The sequence below is a fragment of the Zeus faber genome (assembly GCF_960531495.2).
Source record: "Zeus faber genome assembly, chromosome: 15".
NCBI lineage: Eukaryota > Metazoa > Chordata > Actinopteri > Zeiformes > Zeidae > Zeus > Zeus faber.
The window spans coordinates 29,389,654-29,411,788 of NC_137194.1; the positions used below are offsets into that span (position 1 = coordinate 29,389,654).

The following is a 22,135-nucleotide window of genomic DNA, read 5'->3' on the forward strand; positions in this document are numbered from 1 at the left end:
GAGGGTGAGGTTCAGAGAGACATTGTTTTTGTGCTGACACTTTTTTACGCCCCAAAAAAAACATGGTGTCCATGATGCCACCCGTTGGTTCTGAAGAGACATTTTGAAGCCTCAAGTTTGGCTTTATGCTTATCGCCATCTTGACATGATGGAGCCAGAGCTTTACAGATGTGGGCAGCGGGGCAGAGTATTGGTGGTGAGCTGGGGTGACTGAAACCACCAAATGACCACGAGGAAGAAACATGCCTACCTTGCTCGAAATCAAAAAAGGGACCTGTTAATCAAGGCGACCCCACCCCCACATACAGTATACACATCTTTAAGCCTTAAGCATTGGTCTTTATGGAACAATAATTAATTTTTTTTTGTAGTTTTCTGTAGGCAACATCTAGCGGCCATTAGCTGAAATACAGCTTATTGTCCCTCTTCTTTGGCTTCAACACTGATAATTGTTGCTGCTTGATTACACTATGTTTTGCCCTCTTCCGCCAGGACTCTCCTCTTAAAGCTGTGCAAATGCTGTGGGTGAACCTGATCATGGACACGTTTGCCTCACTGGCATTGGCCACTGAGCAACCCACGGAAGCCCTGCTGCTGAGGAAGCCCTACGGACGCAACAATCCGCTGATTTCCCGTACCATGATGAAGAATATCCTGGGCCACGGTGTCTACCAACTGGTCATCATATTCACCCTTTTGTTTGTAGGTGGGTGACACTGGGGAGAACCATTGATTATTGAGCATGGTGCTGGTTCAGGGCATATACTGTAGGCAACTATGGAAACAGTGTCTGTGATGTCACAGGCATCATTGGTTTGTTTCCAGTAGCAGCTCGTGGTCAAAATTCATAGAGGAGGCGGGCAGATTGACTTGCCGGAAAAGGTGTGCAAGCACACACACACCTGACACACGCACGTACACACACACACACACACACATACACACACACACACACACACACACACACACACACACACACACACACACACACACACACACACACAGAATATGAATACACACTCTACACACACTCTACACATGCATGTCTATTGTAGCAGCAAATGCATCCATCACAGTCTGATCACATCAAAATGAGCGCAGACTCAATCAACTGGCCTCATAAGCACTACATGACATGTAATGAATGCTTTACATGGTATTGGTGTTAAAAGGCCCCATTTGTTTCAAAGCATTACTCACACAAAAACTCAGAAAGTCTCACTCAATGATGGGTTTCACCCAAAGGAAACCTATCAAGATACAAACAATAAATTACAAATACCACTATGCTCATGCACCATGGTCACCCCACAAAATCAAACATTACACACAAATAACACTGCGCATCATCCCAACTACTGAAAGCTATAACAATCTTCTCTCTCCAGTAAAAGGGAATGGAAAAGGGAAAACCTTAATTCCTATTCCACTTTGACATTACTACTGTAAACACAACGCATATTTAGATCAGTCGAGGGTGAATGCCGGCTCTCTTAGAAAACAAGAGTTGCATTGCTATTACCTTTAGATTGGCTAAGAAATTACAAATTCTAACCCCCCTCAACGAGATGTTCTGTTTACATAGCAAGAAATAATGGCTATGGTAAGCCCAAATGATGGAAAAAGAGGCATTCTGACTCACCCATTACTTGTCAAAGAATTCCATCCTCCAGTCCTTCTTTGAAGCAAATGTGTAGATGACTCTGTAATACAGTGCTCCTTTTCATTTCTGTAAGAATAATGATGATTCACCAAGTGTGTCAATCTTTGTTGTCCAGGTGTTGCGGTGTTGACTTGTTTCAGGTAAGAGAAGGACCTTTCGGCTGAGATGCTTGTTGTTAGGAATGGTTTGCATCAGTTTCAGCAGTTTGACCACTTCTGGCAGGTCATCAGCAAATTCATCTTTTATGATCATTTGAAGCAGCTCGCCAGGCACTTGGTGAAAAGTGACATTTTTGTAGGTCACAAGGAGCTTGTCCCTTAATCTACATGTATCGAAGAACGCTTAGGTTTGTAACAACTTAGCCAGGTGGGTATCGTGGAGGCCTCTGTGTTGGACAAAATCAGCAAATGCTGCAGGATCAGAATCATAATGCAGACGGAAAAAGTCCAGGCCTTTCATGTCACTGAATCAAAGTCATCGATGGAATTATCAACCAGATGATGGGGTGATGATTCCATCCATGACTTCATAGTACAAGTTGTGGTATGGTTCTATTGGCATGATGCTTGGGACACCATCATCATCTTCTATATGATCGTAGCCTTCCTCATAATCTTGCCGGCCCCTGCGGCTGTTTCCTTCTGTGCTGCGCCTCATGTTCAACTGTGCGAACAGTGTCATACTTTTCCTCAAATTTTGTGTCACTGTGCAGGGCTTTCAGTGCATCAATGGTTGAAGCCATCTGGTGGAAGGTCCGCCTTAAATCAAGGGACCTGGTCTGGAGAACTTAAAATAAAATCTCTGTGTGGCGAAAGATGGCTTGGAAAATGTCCAGGACAAATATGAACTTGAAATCATGCATGTTTCTGTTTGAGTGCCATGCATTATGATTCGTTCAAACACCATAATCAGCAACTCGGGGTCCTCATGCACTGCCTGCATTGCTGTGCTTTTGAAGCACCAGCATGTAGCGGAGCATCTGGGCACTTCGGTCAAGCCAATCTCCGTCAGTAAACCAGTCCCTTTAGCAGAAGGAGAAAAAAAGATATGGAAACAGTCCAGTGCTCCAATAAATACCTTTGCATGTTGAATATCTTTAGACCCCTGTGCTAACATGAGATTCAAGCAATGAGTGTAGCAGTGTATAAAAATGCGTGTTGGCGCTGCCTTTCACTTTGGCCCTGACACCCTGTGCTGTCCACTCATACAGCTGTCCCCGTCGTATGTTGACATAGTAGCTGGCTTGTACTTTTGGGTTGTACCTTTGGGTGACTCATTATCACTCCAGCATGCACCTCAGTGTCTCTGTCAACACTAACATCGTGGAATCCTAAAAACCTCTCACATATATCTCCCTTTTGACTGACATGGATAACAACAGAAAGCTGACATTTACACCTAACATCGGTAGTATCGTCAGCTTGGACTCCAATGAATGGAGCAGAGTTTATTTCCATATCAATTTCTAACAGCAGCTATACTTTCGATCTAATTTTGAATGTTTTTTGACGTACCCTCGAACAATGTCTGCGTTTTGCTTGCTCTGCAAGTGCTTGGTCCAATTCTGAGAAAGACTAAACAAGTTCAACAAAATCCACTTTGATTTTGCTGCCATCAGATAAGTTTCTCTATTTTTTGTCACCTGCTTGTTTGAGGGGTTCAACAGTCGTCACACACAAACACTTGAGCTTGATTGTAGTGTTGATTTGGTTTTTGGATTTTCCCTGTCTTTCCATGGCCTTTGACACATTCTTCATGTCGTCAAACCCTTGTGTAATCTATAGGTTACTACTTGTTGACTGATCAAATAAAACGCACAGCCAGAAAACTAGCTAGTAGTTGGCTAGCCATTCAATGGCTCAAAGTTGAAACAGCGTGATCTGCCATCAGTCTTCTGGATTATGTCCAATTTGGGGTCTTCCTTCCTTTTTTTAAATGCTGAGCTGGTGTTTTCCAAATTGTATTTTCCAAAACATTTGGCTAAATGAAAAAGGGACGGTTTCGTTTAGCCAAAAGTTAGCAGCTTGACTGCAGTGCAGGACGCAGCTGCAGACACTTAACATGTCAGATTCACACTGAAAAAAGTTTAATCTTTGTGCTGTTGTGATTGGCTGATAAGTAGATGGCAGCTAGTCTACCTTTGTTTTTTTTCTCAAAACACTGAGATCCTTGTCAATATGTAAATCGCTAAATTCTGATTGGTTATGTGTTTTATTGAGGGAGACTACAGCAGCTTCTTACTTACCCCCCCCCCCCCCCCCCCCCATTGGTGACCTGTCACTCGCATCTGTCGCTCGCACTCGAGAACAAGCCCAGCTGTGATATTATGATTCCGCTGCAGAACGGTGCCCTAGCGCGATACTGAACAGTTGAATAAATACACATAAAATCAGAAAACAAAATGTAAATATTGTTGTCAACGTATAAAATGTTTTAATTTTTTCTCTCTCAAATCTTTGAGGAAGCACTGCCTCCCTTGCCTTCTCCAACCAGCTGCCACTGTTAATTTTTGTTAACAATACACCCACTGATGCACAAAACTTGGACACATCCTCACTGTTGTTTCCTGGATTCACTGGGTGTTTCGGGTCTTACAACAGACATCCTCCTCCAGGTGACCCGACCGGGGTGATCAAATCCCGGCCTGTGTACAAGTGGCATGCTACACCCACTGCACCCACTGCTCTCCCCTTTTCAACCAGAGCCATCTGGAGGCTTTTTCTGCTGCCTCCACGTTGTTGCCTATGGCCTTCTCCAGTTGGCACCTGTTATGCCTAGTGTGCCGTAAGCTTTGCTCAGGGAGTGGCTTGCAAATCCCCGACTGCCCACCTCCACTGTCATGCACCTGGTCTTCCAGCCGTTCCTCCGACAGTCCTCCACCAGCTCCTGGTACTTCTCCCTCTTTCTTTCTTGAGCCTCCTCCATCCTCTCCTCCCAGGGAACCGTCAGCTCCAGGAAGAAAAGTTGTTTGTGGCCTCTGAAACCAAGATGATGTCAGGTCTCAATCTGGACTGGGTGATGTGTGGTGGAATCTTCACCTGCCTCTCCAGGTCAACTGTCATCACCCAGTCTTGGGCCGTGGAGAGCAAACCAGCAGGGCAGTTCTTTGGTGTCTTTTCAAGCCTTTGTCCTTCCTTGCCAAAGTGGATGGCCTTGGCTCTGGCTTGGGTGTATCGGCTGCCCTTGATCCCCTTGCTGATTTCTTCAGCGATGGATTTGAGGACCTGGTCGTGCCTCCATCGATACCGACCCTCACCTAGCGCCTTGGAGCAGCTGTTTAGGATGTGTTCCAGTGTCCCTGTTTTGGAACACAGGGGACATACAGGTGTTTCTATTTTGCCCCATATGCACAGGTTGGATGGGCTTGGGAGGACATCATAGACCCCCTGGATCAAGAACTTGATCCTCTGGGGGTTCCACTGCCAGATATCCTTCCAGGTGACACTCCGCTCCATTGCCTGCTCCCACTTCATCCAGGCGCCTTGCTGCCATATGGCCACTGCCCTGCTGGTTCGCTCTTCCTCGACTGAAGTTCGCACCTCCTCCTGCACCAACCTCTGCCTCTCCCTTCCGCTGGCACAGTCATATCGGGTTGCTGTAAGGCTCCCAAGTCCAGCTCTGCCTTGCGCCACTGTTCCTAGGATAGCCTTGTGCTTCAGTCGTGTTTCTGCTTTCTGTACTGCATCTTTCTTTAAAACCATTTGAAGCGTCAACTTTTGGTTTACGCTTGCTGCCATTTTGGCAGAAAACTGAGAACTTTCAAAGTTGAGCAGCAGTTGGTATCTTGTTTTGTTGAGGCGGGGAGTAAGGGAGAACCAAAGCCACCTTGCGCTGAACGCAAATGAGAGACCTGCCAATCAAGGCAAGTCCCACCCCCAAATACACAAGAATTAAACTAAGCTATTGAGTATTTCAATACCTAAGTTGAGAATTTCTATTCAGTTTCCATTCCATTCCATGCAGTCAGAGCCGACAAAGCACCTCCGCACTTCAACATCCTGGACACAATGATTTCCACTCAGTTCAGGCAGATCACTGAAGTAAAGTAAGCCACCTCCCCGCTATCAGCCAATCACTCAACTCATTCATGACACTGATCAATGACCAAGGAATACATTTTTAGAACTGGACAGCCTATTTACAGTCTACACCGATCAGCCACGACATTAAAATCACCACTAATAACCAGTAATATTGTGTAGCTCCCCCTTGTGTTGCCAAAACAGCTCTGACCTGTCGAGGCATGGACTTCACAAGACCTCTGAAGGTGTCCTGTGGTATTTGGCACCAAGCTGTTAGCAGCAAATCCTTTAAGTCCTGTAAGTTGCAAGGTGGGGCCCCCATGGATCGGGGTTGTTGTTCCAGCGCATTCCACAGATGCTCGATTGGATCAGACCCTAAGCCTGGCCATCCACATGATGTAGAAGAAAATGTGATTCATCAGACCTGGTCACCTTTTTTAATTGCTCCATGGTCCAGTTCTGATGCTCACGTGCACATTGTAGGCAATTTCGGCAGTGGACAGGGATCTGTAGGGGCTCTCTGACTGGTCTGTAGCTACGCAGCCCCATCAGCAACAAGCTGCGATGCGTTGTGTGTTCTGACACCTTTCTATCATAGCCAGCATGAACTTTTTCAGCATTTGTGCTACAGTAGCTCTTCTGTGGGATCGGACCAGACGGGCTAGACTTCCCTCCCCACAAGCATCAATGAGCCCTTGGGCACTCATGACCCTGTCGCTGGTTAACCGGTTGTCCTTTCTTGGACCACTTTTGGTACGTACTAACCACTGCATACTGGGAACACCCCCAAGACCTGCCATTTTGGAGATGCTCTGACCCAGTCATCTCGCCATCACAATTTGGCCCTTGTCAAAGTCGCTTCCATCACATCATCTACGAAGAAAAGAGTGTTCACTTGCTTCGTCACATATCCCACGCCTTGACAGGTGCCATTGGAATGTGATGAGCAATTTTATTTACTTCACCTGTCAGTTGTTTTAATGTTGTGGCTGATCTGTGTACTGTATGCTTCCTCACGGGCCACTCTGTTGCAGGAGGGGGGTCTGTATGACTGCCTTCCCATGTGCCATACGATGCTTGTGTGGATGGGCGGAGATATTCCTGGATGACCATGCCATCAAACATAACTGTATTTCCTCCTAATGCAATTAGAGATACAGAGTTATTTTGATGAGAGTGCTTCTCACTGAAATTAATTACTTTTCACACAAGCTGATGCTGTGATGTTGTGTAATGTTAAGAAGCTGAATTTAGCACATATTTTTTATGTTGCTGCCAATTGGTACTTTCAACAGAATCTGAATGACTTTCACTGTGTATATTCAATGGAAAATATGTTTTATTTGTTGAATGGACCAACACCAACTAGAACTAATGAACAACTAGCACAATGGAGCAGTACAATCGGGAGCACAATGGGACAAGGATAGACTGAGTGGATTGGCCAAGTTGTTAATTGAAAATTAAAGTGTGGATGTGGATGAGTGCTATTCAAAAAGTGCTGAGAACTTGATGACTGATAGGATACCGTGCCAATTGTTCTGAACGTTCTAGCTATTGATAATTTACAGTAGGTAGCCTACCTGCCCCTGATGCTAATTCGTCGAAGCAGGTTCCAAAATGACATGATCACTGTGACAGCGATCACAACCTGTCAGTGGTGCTGTGTGTGTACGCTGTCACACATGATTTGTGTTGTGCAGGCACAAATCAAAGGAGCTTTCCTTTACATAAATAAAGAAATTTCCATCATAAATTGATGCAGAAAATGCAGACATTGGTGCATAAATAGGGGATGCATAATACTGTAGTGCACTGTAGTGTGAAAGACTGATCAAACCATCTAGTAGCTGATTCCCTCCGGAAGTTTCCCTCAGGAAAGCTGCCGCTCTACACTTGCAGTTTTATCTGGTAAATTGCTATCTCAAGCTTTTTATGTTAACATTTGGGTGTCGTTGGTGTTGGGTTTGAAAATAGGGCCTCTCTGTTGCAAATGCCAGGGCGTTTTTTAATCCCAGTCACAGAATATGAATACAAGAAAACTCTTCCGAAATCATTCCAAGTGGTTTATACCGTATAAACTGTGCTAGAAATAAACATATAAATACCCTATGTTTTTCTTAGCAACAGTTTTATCCACAAACATAAAATCAATATTAAACTTCTCAGAAGTTTATAGTTGCATCTGTAAGGGTAACACTTAACCAGGTTCTACTGTATAGCTTATTATTCTGCTGAAAGAAGTTTCCCTGAAATTTTCAAGTTTATTCAATGTCAATATTTCAACTTCAAATGTAAAAGAAAATTCCTTCCTCTGTGAATGCTTACATGTTCCCTATGCTGATGCGATAACACTAACTCCCGTCTCGCAGGGGAGAGGATCTTCAACATCGACAGTGGACGCAATGCACCACTGCACTCCCCCCCTTCCGAGCACTACACCATCATCTTCAACACATTCGTGCTCATGCAGCTGTTTAACGAGATCAACGCCCGCAAGATCCACGGGGAGAGAAATGTCTTTGAAGGCATCTTCTCCAATCCCATCTTCTGCAGCATCATTCTGGGGACCTTTGCGGTGCAGGCAAGTCTCTGCACGATGGCTTTCACCCATAATGTGTAAACTGCTGTAACAACATTTGCCATAATTACCTTATTCACACAGTTTATTCACACTTTTTTTGTTTTTGCAGTTTACTGATAATTTGACTAAAGATAATTTTAACAGCCCATTTTGTTTGAGGAAAAAAGTTGATCAAAGCATATACAGTGGAACCTCCCATTACGAGTGTACCAGTTAACGAGTCATTTGTTCTACGAGCCGAGGCTCGTGTGAATTTTTGACTTGTTTTACCGCTCGCTCAGTTCACGCAGATATCTCGTTGTGGAAGCATCCCTATTGTGTTTTCCCAGTGTTTTTCTTTTAGTTTTGTGCTTTTTTTGCTATTATTTTAGAATAATTAGTTGTGTTACCCATGGCTCCTAAGGTTAGTGCAAAGAACAGTTCTGAGAGGAAGAAAAAGCTAATTACGATAGAATTGAAGAAGGAAATCATTGATAAACATGAGAAAGGAACGCGTGTAGTGGACCTAGCACGTCAATACGAGCGAAGCACGTTGACGATATGCACCATCCTGAAGAAAAAGGAGGACATCAAGGCTGTTACAACAGCAAAGGGTGTCTCCAGGCTCTCCAGGCAACACACATCTATCCACGAAAAATTGCTTCTCCTGCGGATCAACGAGAAGCAACTTGCAAGGGATAGGCTTATGGAGACCGTCATCTGCGAGAAAGCACGAGCGCTGTATGGGGATCTCCTGAAGCAGATCCCTAGAACATCGACGGACGAGACATGCAGACGCATTTAAGGCCAGTCGCAGCTGGTTTGATGATTTCAAGAAAAGGACTGGCGTTCATAGCGTCGTCAGTATGGAGAAGCAGCGAGTAAAAAAATTTTTTTGGGTGATCTTTGGGACTTGGAACGGATTATTTATATTTCAATTAATTTCAATGGGGAAAATTCATTTGTAAAACGAGCATATCATAAAACGAGCTCGGTCATGGAATGAATTAAACTCGTAATGCAAGGGTCCACTGTAAACTGTATTTGAAATAAGGATTTTCTTCAGTTATTTAAAGAATACAATAAGACAAATCATATAATTGCAATGCATTGTGGAATATATCCTTGTAGGATCCAATATCCAATTATGTATAATTCAAACGTACTTTGTATACCAATAATAATGCCAATTATTGCCACTTTTTATATGTTGGTATAGCTATATGCATTCCAAAAGTGTGTTAATTAGCAATATAATATATTTATAATATTCAACAAAATAATGGATTTATTGTTTTGAATAATAAAAAATAAAATGTGGAGAATGCTAGGCGGTGTGCCTTTAACTTTTTTTTATTCCTTGTCTATTCTTAAAAAGCCAAGTCCATTGTTCCATTTTCCATTGTGTTTCGCTCAGATTGGGATCGTGCAGTTTGGTGGGAAGCCCTTCAGCTGTGCACCTCTTGACGTGGAGCAGTGGCTGTGGTGTCTGTTTGTTGGACTGGGAGAGCTGTTGTGGGGACAGGTGGGGACTCTTCATTTTGTTCAGTTCTCACCCCTAGAGATTTACGTTCATATTTAGTACTAACATAGTAATAGACATACTTTGAGAAGGATGAGACTCCTGAAAATTGTATACAGCACACATTATGTTGGGTTGTGGAAAGGACTTCAAGCTGTTGTGCTATTTGTGCCCCTTTGTGCTTAGGGGCCCAGACAAATTAAACAATTGTCTTTGTTTACACGCCAGCACCTTCACGTCTGTGACCTTCATATTCCATTTTTTATTACAATTTCCAATTTTTTGGAAGTACAACTTGAATTCTTAAAATGAAAAGTAAAAATTATGAAAAAAATACATTTTTACAGAAACCTTTGAGATTTACATTAAAATTATCTTTATTTATTATGCATTTTTAGAGTTTGGCATCTGGGCTCTACTGCTCATTACTCCCAGCAAGGTGTACAGCAAACATACAAATATAGGCATAATAGTGCGATCGAAATAAAGAGCAATGAGCTTGAATCAACCATTGAATAGAAGAGTAGGGCAGGAAGGATTGACTGCTTAAATAGTGTAGTTTCTTGATGAAGAAGGAGTGACTGCTGATGCGAGTTAAATTACATGACACTGCATTTAGCAGACACTTTTATCGACTTACAATTATTCAAACACTGATGGATGGAGCCATCAGGAGTTAAGTGTCTTGCTCAAGGACACTACAGCATGCTAGCAGGAGGAGCCTGGGATCGAACCAGCAACCTTTAGATTACTAGACCACCAGCTCTACCTCCTGAGCTACCATCCCCCTTACAATTGATAGGAACAGCATCAGACCAGACTTGCCATGGATGTCTAGGAGAGAACCGAGCCGGATGGATTCTCTGCCGACTGAAACTTGGGCGAGTCTTTTATGCTTGCCCAAAGACAACGTTGACCATTTGGTTCCCCTATATAGATCACAGGTCACATTTCACCTCCCTTATCACCGGGACCCCTGGTGATGTGCTCTCTCTCTCGGGACCCCTAACACCGTCTATTAGTAATTATCTTATACGATGGGGCTGTCTTGGTCAGCCACACATTCCAAGACACCTCATATTTCCCCCCTTCGAGACTACACAAAGTCTCGACAGAGAGAAGAGTAATTGACCTTATGACGTTAATTGGCTTAATAGAAATCACATACTAACAAACAAAATGATTATAATATACCCTTCTGAACATGCTTAGTCATAGCAATACAATAAATTTGTGGAGTGTGAGAGCGAAAAACCCATCTGGCAGCTTCCTTTCTTAGTTCTTTCATCAACAATCAAGACAGGAAAATTCTCTCACGGTCCCTCTGCCCCAGGCATCTACCTATTGCACTCCAAATATATTAACCGCGAAGAAGAAGAGTTTAGACAACTGTACAAGATGTTACATATAAATGCATACATTCAGAACTTCAGAAATAAATCAAAAAATTTGTCCAAAGTCAGGCTGGTTGACCCATGGAACCTTCCAGTGAACCTTTCCCTGCCTATCATAAATGTCCCTCAAAATCCCGCAAAAAAAGAAAACACCTGAGGTCCCAATATATCCATTTCACCCTGTTACAGAAAACTTCAAAGAAAACAATACTAAATCAAAGTAATATGTCTTGCTAAAAATATCTACTGTAGAGTACAGACTTTCCATCCATAAAACAGGTTACAATTTAATAAACAAACTCCAATATTATAAAAACCTGCATAAAACATATGTATGTATTGAACTGTTGTTTTTTAACACCATCAACCTTAAATGATATTTCACTTGACACTCCTGATCATGATGTCCTCATTCAGGGTTCTTCGTCCATTTTCATCCTCCATTTTTGAATGTCCATGTTTGAGTGTTCAAGTCCATTAGGCTGTTAGGATCTGTGGACACAGCCACCCTCAGACTGGTCCTGAAAGAAAAATTCACCAGCCAGTATCTTGCACACACATCAAATACAGTATAATAATTTCACTTTTACATTACACTTTAACATTATTCCAATATATAATTAACATTTTCCTTTTCCCCCCTTTGTCCATGCATTTTCTCAGTTAAAAATAGACTTGAGTCTATGACGGAATCAGATATTCAGAATGGATATTTCTCTACTAGTGTTAGCTCCTAACTACACACCATTAATCCCAACGGAAGCGCCTCTACCCAATTCAGTCCTGTGTGCTGACAGATTTTAACAATGCGATTTTTCAACACACCATTCATTTTTTTACAAACAGCTTGGCTTTGTGGATGATAAACAGCTCCTAGACATTGTTTAATTCCCAATTTTTGCAGAATTAATTTTACTGTTTTATCCACAAACTCTTTCCCATTATCTGAAGATATGCAATTTGGAAGTCCCCACCTGCTTATGACCTCACGACACAAGAACTTGGCTTGGGAACCGACTGAGCATCTTTACGCTTTGTTGGACATGCCCCAGTCCCCCGTGAAAATCTATCCACGACGACGACTGTATCTTTTACCTCCTACTGGTCTTATCATGTCAACAAAATCCACAGCCAACTCACACATGGGACCTGTCAGAGTTGGAATGTGACCGGGTGGACTCTTCACACCCCTCCGAACATTGTTTTTAAGACATGCCTATGACATAATCAATTTGCTCAAGCAAGCACGGTGCCCAAAAACCCTACTCTTTTGTGTTTTTTCTTCTTATCTCCCCCCTTGCAACATGGGCTAACCCATGTGCTTCCTGAATCATCAGACCTAGTAGGTTGGGGGGTGCTACCATCAGTCCTTCATGATTTCTCCACAGACCAGTAGAATCTTGTATGGCCCCTCGGTCCAACCATAATTGTTTATCTATGGCTGATGCAGCTTCTTGCATTGAGACCACATCTCTGAGCGTGATTTTATCTTCCAAGTCCACTTCATGGGTGACAAGAAGAACGTTGTCTGCTTTGTTTGCTCCTGTAACTGCTTTTGCAGGGTCATCCGCTGCTTTGTTACCTTCAGTAACCCTTGATGTGTCAATTTTGTGTGCTGCACATTTTGCCACAGCGATTTCCTTAGGCTTCATCATTGCATGCAACAATTTCATTATCTGAGCATGATGCTTCTGTGTCCATGGGTTATTGTTTGACCCATATAAACTACGTTTTATTGACAATACTGTAGCTTCTTCCATAATTTCTCCTATATGCTTCTGCTAAAATCCCTGGGCCACCATTAAAGTCATATGTGGCACACTTTTCTCAATGTCACACTCTTTTAAGATAATCATCAGTGTTTATCTTCATAGCTGCTTGTTTACTTCCTCATTCCACCACCAAGAATCCTCTTCTTTCGGCTGCTCCCATTAGGGGGCACCGCAGTGCTTTATCTACATACAATACATTCTATTCTGCGCATCTATAAACCTTCTCTTTGGCCTTCTTCTCCTCATTCTTCTTATCCACCAACTGTAGTTGGTTGAGTTTTCTGAGAGTCTCCTGGTCCTGTTCCTTCTGGTCATGCTCCTTTTTCCTCCACTTTAGCCAACATCCGTCTGACTGTTGGGTCGTATCCTCCAATAGCTTCGTCAGAGTCGCTCACAATCTCTTCTCCTATTTCCAGGCTTCTGACTTGTCTGCTTCCCAAACGGTTCCTTCTCTTGGTACTGTTGGAGCTCGGATACATCTTTATGGTTGTTTTAGCCTTGCCCATCTCTATTATTTGATCATCCTCATCTTTGAAGAGATAGTTGCCCTCCATTGTCATTACTGTGAGCTGGGGATAAACATCAGTTAACTTCACCTCCTTCTCAGAAGGCGGTGGCTTCTTTACAGATGCTGTATGTGAGAAGGGTGCGGGAATCTTTTCCATCATTTTTTCTGCTTCCTTTTCATTTTTCTTTATTTCTTGTCTACTTTGTTCTCTTTTTGTCTTTTGCAGCTTAGAACCATGTCTTTCCCTCCTTTACGAACAGCTGCATAATGCCAAGTTCTGTTTGTCTTTTCTCCGTGCATCTCTTTCCTCTTTTTCCTTTCTTTTGATTTACTTTATATGTGGACACAAGCACCTGCATTGTTTTAATCACATCCGGGTTAAGAGTTCCTTCAGCTGGCCACGGTTGTTCAATGTCAGGCCACCGCTTGATCCATTTTCCTGATATTTTTGCAGTATCTTTAATAAGGGGATTATTCTTTCGCACTACATCAATAGAAGTGATTACTTTTATAATTTTTGTATGCATTCATTTTATTGTAAATGAAATCAAATTATTTAAAAATGATTTATAAAGCACCGTGTATTCACACTCAACCAGAAACGACTGAATTTACCAACCCCAAAGGAGACCAATCACTTTCCACTTATGAAAGCAACTTCACTTGTTCATGATCTGATACATCTGATCATACTCATTTATCTTAAATTGTCAAAATGTCCATCAATGTTCACTCTCAAAACAGCCTCAATCAAGGTAAACCATACTCAGATAATGAAACCAATATTTACAGCACTCAACCGTATTTAAATCAAATCAGTTTTTCCGCATGTGATCAATCAAATCAATAATACTCCATCAATTAGGCGAATGCCTTGATTAGTCAGTCCGTTGCCAAGTCTCTTACCAACTAACTGCAACCACAATATAAGAAAAAGAACTACTGTAAGCCTATATGTGAAAACAAGCAATGATGTTGGTTATAACTAAATGTACACACATATAGGTCAATGCAGGTATCTATTGAAAAGAGTTTGTGGATAAACCGCACTGGCCTGATTCACAGGATTCAGAATTTCTATGAGTGGTCATCCGCAAGCTCCCAGTGTCTGTGAAGAACGGCCAGATGTCTTGTCATCTGCCCCTTGGATAATCCAATTCAGACACATTCCATCTTCTCTGTCTTTCCCCCTGCTCTCACTCAGCAAAGTAAAAGAGAGGAAGAAAGGAAAAACAAAAAGAACAACACAAGAGTTCAGTGTCTTAAGACCACTCTAAATTCTTATAGATACTATAACACAATTCAATGAGACATACATTATCAGCTTTTTTATTTCTCGTGCATTTGAAATAAAGCAATGTTTACTTTTATTCATATGACGCATTTAAATCTAAAGAGTACATTAGTCAATCTAATATCACCTCTAATTAATTTTTTTTATTCCATTGTCCTATTTAATTTAATTTTATTTTTATTTATTTTATTTTATTTTATTTTATTTTAATATTTATTTATTTACTTATTTTCATATCATCATACATATCATACTAAGAAAGGAGAGAGAGAGGAGGGGGCTTCTTCTCCGCCCCTCCTGTCAGGGGGAGTTGACTAAGTTCCACTCTGTATGAAGCATCACCCCCTTCTCCACCTCTTAAATTTCGGCACAACTTACAGTTTGTACAGGTCGTCAGCGAGCGAACATCCTGTTTTAGCACCCCGTCGGAACAGCCAAGCCTTATGCAGCCACGCACAGTCATAAATCAAAGCTGGTTCCTTTCGCTCAGCAGCCGAAACACAAAACCTGTTCTCTTGCATCAAAAACTCAGCTTTTCCTTCTATTTCACCAAGACTATCTGCTCTTTTAACCAACAGGACTCACAGCAAGCACTGTCACACACACTCCAAGCACAAAAAGAAAAAGAAAAAACCCACACACCAACCAAACAATCCACAAATCCTACCCATAATTCATAGCAGGAGATTTTCTTTTCTTTTCTTTCTAGCCCTTCTCGCAAGAAGGCTCATTTTGTTATCAAATATATGAAGTCCTGTGAAGGTTCATATCCTTTATCAAATGTACAAAACGTCCTTGAAAGAAAAAGGCTCATATATATTTATCAAACGTCCTTAAAGAAAAAGGCTCATAATCTTTATTATCAACTTTACAAAGTCTGTAAACAGGCCCTTATATATTTATCACTAAAGGGGCAAGAAATGTTTCTTTTATGTATTATTCAACTGCTCACCACATATGTATACCTATTTAATAACCCATGTATTCTATATATAATTTATACATATACACGAACAATACACAAATCTCTTCACACCTCTTTAGCCGTGGCACACTCTCACACACACACAGGCACACTCACACACCAAAAGGAAAAAGACATGTCTGTCCCGCAGCACATCTGATTCTCCAAAAACTTCAACAGCACTTAACTTTATACTTTAACGTCGACTCATGTATACTTTTCTAATTTCATCAAGATTTTCATTTTGGCCAAACATTTAAATTTTCATTTTGGCCAAACTTTTAACAAATTATCCTTTTAATCAGATTCTTTCAGCATGCATGCTCAATGTGCACTTATTCTCTTAGGCTGGTTTAGCCCTGCTTTCCCCCATTTTTTCTCAAACTTTATTTTTCATCTTTTAAGCATTAAACTTGGAACTCTTTTTACTTCACTTTTCGTCTTTTTCATCTTACTTTAGGCTTTTAACTTTTATCTCTTTTTCACTTTACTTTCATCTTTTTCATCTTCATTCATATCATTTTATAGTTAGCCAATTCCCCTGGCCAGGGTTTTTCATCTCCATCCACCATCTCTTTGTTTTTCCTACCTAGATTTCACTATATTATATTTTCATTTGGCCAACTTTCACAGCATTTAATGTACACATGTCTTACTGTTAAAGGCGATATGGGCCCTGTCTTCATTCATCTTGCATGGTTATTTAAATAACTTGTTGCTACTAGTTCTGCCATTCTACAATTACCTTTTACTTGAACTTTCTCCACATCTTTTAAGCCTTTAAGAAAGAAACAGTCTTTATTCATCACGCAACACACCACACTATAACACATGCCTGCACACACACACACGCTTTGATGGTGGCTGGTGAAATGGATTCTCTGCTTTTGACCCATCCTGGCTTGTCCTTCCTCCGGGGGCACAGCCAGGAGCAGTGGGCAGCATACGTGGACGCGCCCGGGGACCAGGTGATAAATGTCCATTGCTGGTCAGACAATGATGGGTGCATGTTTTTGGTGGGGGTCCTTACTGACGTGAGGTGGAGGAAACCCCATGTGAGCACGGGGAGAACATGCAAACTCCACACAGAAAGGCTGCTATTTGGGAGATAACCCGCCGGAGCACGGTGCCAACAGCGCCCCAGGCAGGAATCGAACCCAGGACCTTCTTGCTGTGAGGCAGCAGTGCAATGCACTGCACTGCGCCACCGTGCCACACTTTAACTTTTACTTTTAACTTCATCTTTTATTTCTCTCGTCTCTATTCTCTATTTCAACTTAATTCTCTTTTTCTTTGTTTATTATTCTCTTATTCCCCTTATTTACAACTAAATAAACCCCAATTTAGACGGAAACTCACTTCACACATCAACACATCATCTCTATTTCCGCGCAATCTGCTCCTGTCAGTGCAGCCTATCTGCACAAAACACTACCGCTTCAAGAACTACACACAGCTCAATTTTATGAGAGGGCACTCACCCTGAGAGTGGTAATTCGCTGGAGCAGGCAGCAGTCTTTTATGATTGCCCAAAGACAACGTTGACCATTTGGTTCCCCTACATAGGTCACAGGTCACATTTCACCTCCCTTATCCCCTGGTGATGTGCTCTCTCTCTCGGACCCCTGGCACCATCTCTTAGTAATTATCTTATACGATGGGGTTGTCTAGGAACGCCACACATTCCAAGATACCTCAATAGGCCGGCCCATAGGGGCATGGAAACATGTGGCGCCGTTGAGTTGTCTGAGAGAACAAGCTCCGCAAGATATGCATCTCTTTTGGAGATGGTTCTGTCAAGGTTTAACAAATTAAATGCTAATATAAATAATAATAATATCATAAAGGTTCAAGGGAATTCCGGCTCAGCAAAACATGGAGTTAGTCGCACGTTAGTCAAGTCAAGTCAAGTCACACTTTATTTATAAAACACATTTCATACCAGGGCAACACAATGCGCTTTACAGATAAATACAATCAAAGAAAATATATAAAATGTCTGTGCAACCATAAAAAAAGTCAGTGCAGAATAATCTCACAGCATACAAAGCCCACACACAAATCTCACAACATACAAAACACAGACACAGACACAGACACACAGACACACACACACACACACACACACACACACACACACACACACACACACACACACACACACACACACACACACACACACACACACACACACACACACAAGGTTTTTAACCTGCTTTTAAAACTGTGCAATGTTAGGGGCCTCTCTCAGGTCCTCAGGCAGGGTATTCCATCTACTTTGGGCATAGATACAGAAGGCAGCCTCCCCTGCTTTAGAGTTAGTACAAAGGATGGTTATAAGACCACTGCCTGTGGACCTGAGAGTTCTTGCTGGTTTGTATGTAATGAGCATTTATTTTATATACTGAAGTACAAGGTCATTTTGAACTTGATATACAAGTAGCAGAATCTTAAAATCAATCCTAGTTTAAACGAGGAGCCAATGTAAAGATCTAAGAACAGGTGTAATGTGTTCAAACCTTTTAGTCCCAGTGGGAACGCGTGCAGCCATTTTGAAGTAACTGTAGCTGCTGCACAGCTGTTTCGGGAGGCCGGTGAATAGGCCTTGCAGAAGTCTAATCTACTCGTTATGAATGCATGCCTCTTCATTTTGAAATATTTTTTAGATGGTAGAAAGCTGATTTTGTGATATGATTGATATGGCTCTTAAAATTTAAATTGCTGTCTATGATTACACCAGATTTCTGGCTTCATTTTTGCTCTCTAGAGACAGAGAACTGAGATAAGCTGCAATTTTCTGTCTCTGAGCCTATGCACCAAATATGAGTATTTTAGTTTTATCTTAGTTCAGTTGTAAAAAGTTCTGTTACATCCATACACTAATATCATTAATACACTGAGTGAGGGAATGTATTGGGGTGTAGGTCATCAGAACATGAGAAATGTTCAGTTGTGAATCATCTGCATAATTATCGTAATTTATTTAGTGTTTCTTTATAATATGTGCAAGTGGAAGCATATCGAGATTAAACAATAATGGTCCAAGAATCGGACCTTAGGGCACTCCACATATAATATCCACTTTGTTCGACACAAAATCTCCAATGGACACAAAGAACTGTCTGTCCTGTAGGTAGGTTCAGAACCAGTTTAGAACTGGGGCAGCTAGGAAGACCCATTTTTGTAATCTCTCTAATGAAATATGATCGTCAACAGTGTCAAAGGCAGCACTGAGATCCAGGAGCAGAAGAACAGATCGTATTTCATAATCGGTGTTTACGTATACGTATGTAGATCATTCACAACTTTAATAAGTGCTAAAAGGCTGTTTGATGTAAGATAGTTGTTAAGCTGAAGGCAAAGTGTTTTTTCAAGTATTTTGCTGAGGAATGGCAGGTTGGAAATGGGCCTATAGTTTGCAATAACTGTTGCGTCAGATTGCTCTTCTTCAGGAGTGGTGTGTTAAATGCTGCAGGAAATATACCCGATTGAAGAGAGCCGTTTATAATTTCCAATACCTCATGTGCTAGGCAGTTAAAAACAGTTTTAAAAAAAATGTGGTAGGGAGAGGGTCCAAGCAGCAGGTGGAGGACCTGAGCTGACCAACAATATCGTCTGTCTAAAGGGACAAAATGAGACATGGCAGCAGTCATATTACTGGTGAACTGGAGGGTAGGTTAATTTCTGGATGTTGAGGCACTAATGTTCTGTCTGATAGCTATAATTTTGTTATTGAAAAATGTAGCAAATTCTTCAGTCATTTTTCAGTGGAGAGCATCTCTGATGGGGTCGTAGATGGTGGATTAGTCAATCAACAGTGGAGAAGAGCACTTTACTATTGTTGATATATTCATTCATGATTTTAGTGAAGAAAGACTGTCTTGTTTGTTTCTGAGACCGTTGGTTCCGACGTGGATGAAAACAGTGGAGGCAGACGGGTTTTGATCCAGCAGCTGTGGGATTTTGGAGTCTATATCCTGGCCGTGGCCACCCGGGTAGCAGAGGGTTTTAGCCACGGGCAGGGTGATGTGTTGAACGATGGAACAGTTGACGACGAGCAGATGGAGGTCAGGCAGCAGAGGAGTCCCAAGGGACAGAAGCAGCAGCCGAACCAGGAAGGGACCATCCCCCCGGAGGAGGCACAGGCAGGTGGTCCACATCATTGGCCGCAGGGCGGCCCCAACGGGCAAAGATCTCGCTGTGGGTGCCAAGGTAGCGCTCCACGGCATTGGAAACAGAGTGGCACAATCAAAGAGGGGTCCACGGTGGCGGAGGAGCCACCAACCGGTTTGGGAGTGGGCCTGGGCAGACGATGAATGTTTTCTTCCTGGAGGCAGTGGAGATGAGGCTGGGGTCGGTAGTGTCTCGGTGCATATCACTGACATAGACTGTGGGCTCCAGGGCTTGAAATCTGTTCTCCAGCTGGAGAGTCTCCGGCATAGAGCGGCGTATGGAGCGCTCACAATGCCGGCCACCCCTCTCCGCCAGGGTCCAGGGCTCTGGGATGGAGCACGTCCGGGACTTGGGCTATGGCTCCTCTATCACGGACGGCGGAGCATCAGATGGACCCAACTCACCGACAGTGAGAATGGAATGCGGACCAAGGGTGGAGTCAAAGAATGGAGTCAAGGTCCGATCCGAAGACATGGAGCAGGAGATGTGGTTAGCTTGAGCGCTGGCGATGGAGGTCAGACGTACAAACAGTTCATCCTTTTTCTTCACATCCTCACGCAGGCTCTGTATGTCTTTAAAGACTGACTTCTCTAGGGCACTGGGTTTGTCGACCAGACGCAAACAGTTCTCACAGACCGAGGAGGTAGGCATCGATGCCAGCATAGTTAGCAATATGCTAAGCTAACAGGCTGTGATTGGGATATTACAGTGCGCACAATCCAAAATCCGTCATTCAAAATCAGGTAAAGTTGTCAGGTAAAGTTGGGAACGATTAAACAAAGAAATGCACTGACGTTAGGGAGTCTATTTTTGTTAATGCCATTAGGGACTTTTTGTTCCCTTTTAAAAGCTTAAATTTGAAGTTACTTTCATCAACTGTAACATAGTTACTTTGGTTTTCGACTACTAAAATGCCGCCTGAGGTTAATAATGGAACTTCTCACCGCTCTTCGCGATGACATCATGGCAATGTTTAAAGCTGAGCTTCAAGCAGCATTGGGTGATGCTCTCTCATCTATTACGATTGAACTGCTTGCTCTGAGTTATCTGGCAGCATATCCACTATGCAATCAGATTTTTTAGGACTTAAGGGCACCTTAACAGAAATGGAGCAGTCTCTGTCTACCTGAACTGATGACATTGTTACTTTTCAAACAAGAGTGGACCATGTGTGCGGTTACCCAACAAGACAAATCTGAGGATTTAGAGTCCAGAGCTTGCCGTCAGAACATTTGGGTTACTCAGGTCCCGGAACTAAAACACAACTGATATAGACCCAGGGTATTTTTCTCTTACTTATTACTTATTTCACTTAAACCCACTAGTTTACTGTATATACTTGTTTCATTTCCATGGCCACTTCCGGGCCAGGGCTTTACATTGTTTACATTGTTTTTGTCAATGTTTCTGTTACACATGACATTTTGCCTATGCTAGCAACACTTGGTTTTGCTATAACATAGCTTAAGACACCTCAGCCAATATTTTTTCTCTGTTCTTCAATGTTATTTGTACTATTTATCATTTCTTTTTTTTGTCATATTTGGTATTATGGTGTGTTTTTTCCACATATTGTATTACCTAAATCATTCTTATTAAAGGCTACTTGTGCCAAAATGTTTCACACTGGTGACGAAGTGTCAGTTCTGTTAAGATAATGTTTTGTTTGGGATTGCATGGATTACATTTATTTTGGGTTTTAGTTGGGGCAACATGATTCTTTTTTTTATGTGAAATACTGTAGGCCATTCTTTGGTAGGTTTAACATCCTTGTTTTTTTTTGTTTTTTTTTCTTGCCTAATTTAGATTTATAGGTCATGGTGCCCTTTAGATTACTATATTATATTTCCTTTCTTCTCAGTAGTTGCTTTACTGATTCATACTGCTGATTTCATATGCCACAAATTCACAAATGGATTGCACGGCTTTTGCGACCACTAAACCGGCGCAAATAACAGAAAAAGCGAATGTCTAGGTCACAAAGCACCCACAAATGTGAAATGCACCGCTAACTACACTGCCACGCAAATAGATTCTCGGTGTGCTGGTGCTATTTTACCCGTATTTAAAATTGTTATTATTCATACATTTGGTGCAAAATTGGCCCCTTTCTATGCGAATGAGCCTTGAACCCCGAGTTACTATGTCACATGGATAATTGTGATCAAACGCTGCTAAATGAGGACGCACTCAGCAGCAAACCTTTATGGGTGTGTTTGCGCTGGCATATCATTATTGCAATATATTTTGTGAATGTTAC

At 42.1% G+C, this 22,135-nt stretch overlaps 1 protein-coding gene across 1 annotated transcript in view; it reads left to right on the forward strand.

Moving 5' to 3' along the window:
• The window catches only part of atp2b3a (ATPase plasma membrane Ca2+ transporting 3a), a gene marked incomplete at its 3' end in the record, with an annotated part of 97,307 nt that overhangs the window by 55,089 nt on the left and 20,083 nt on the right, over positions 1-22,135 (forward strand). The window contains exons 16-18 of the mRNA XM_080015362.1: positions 493-706; positions 8,058-8,269; positions 9,666-9,773. Coding sequence (XP_079871488.1) covers positions 493-706; positions 8,058-8,269; positions 9,666-9,773 — 534 coding nt within the window. The remainder of the gene's footprint in view (positions 1-492; positions 707-8,057; positions 8,270-9,665; positions 9,774-22,135) is intronic.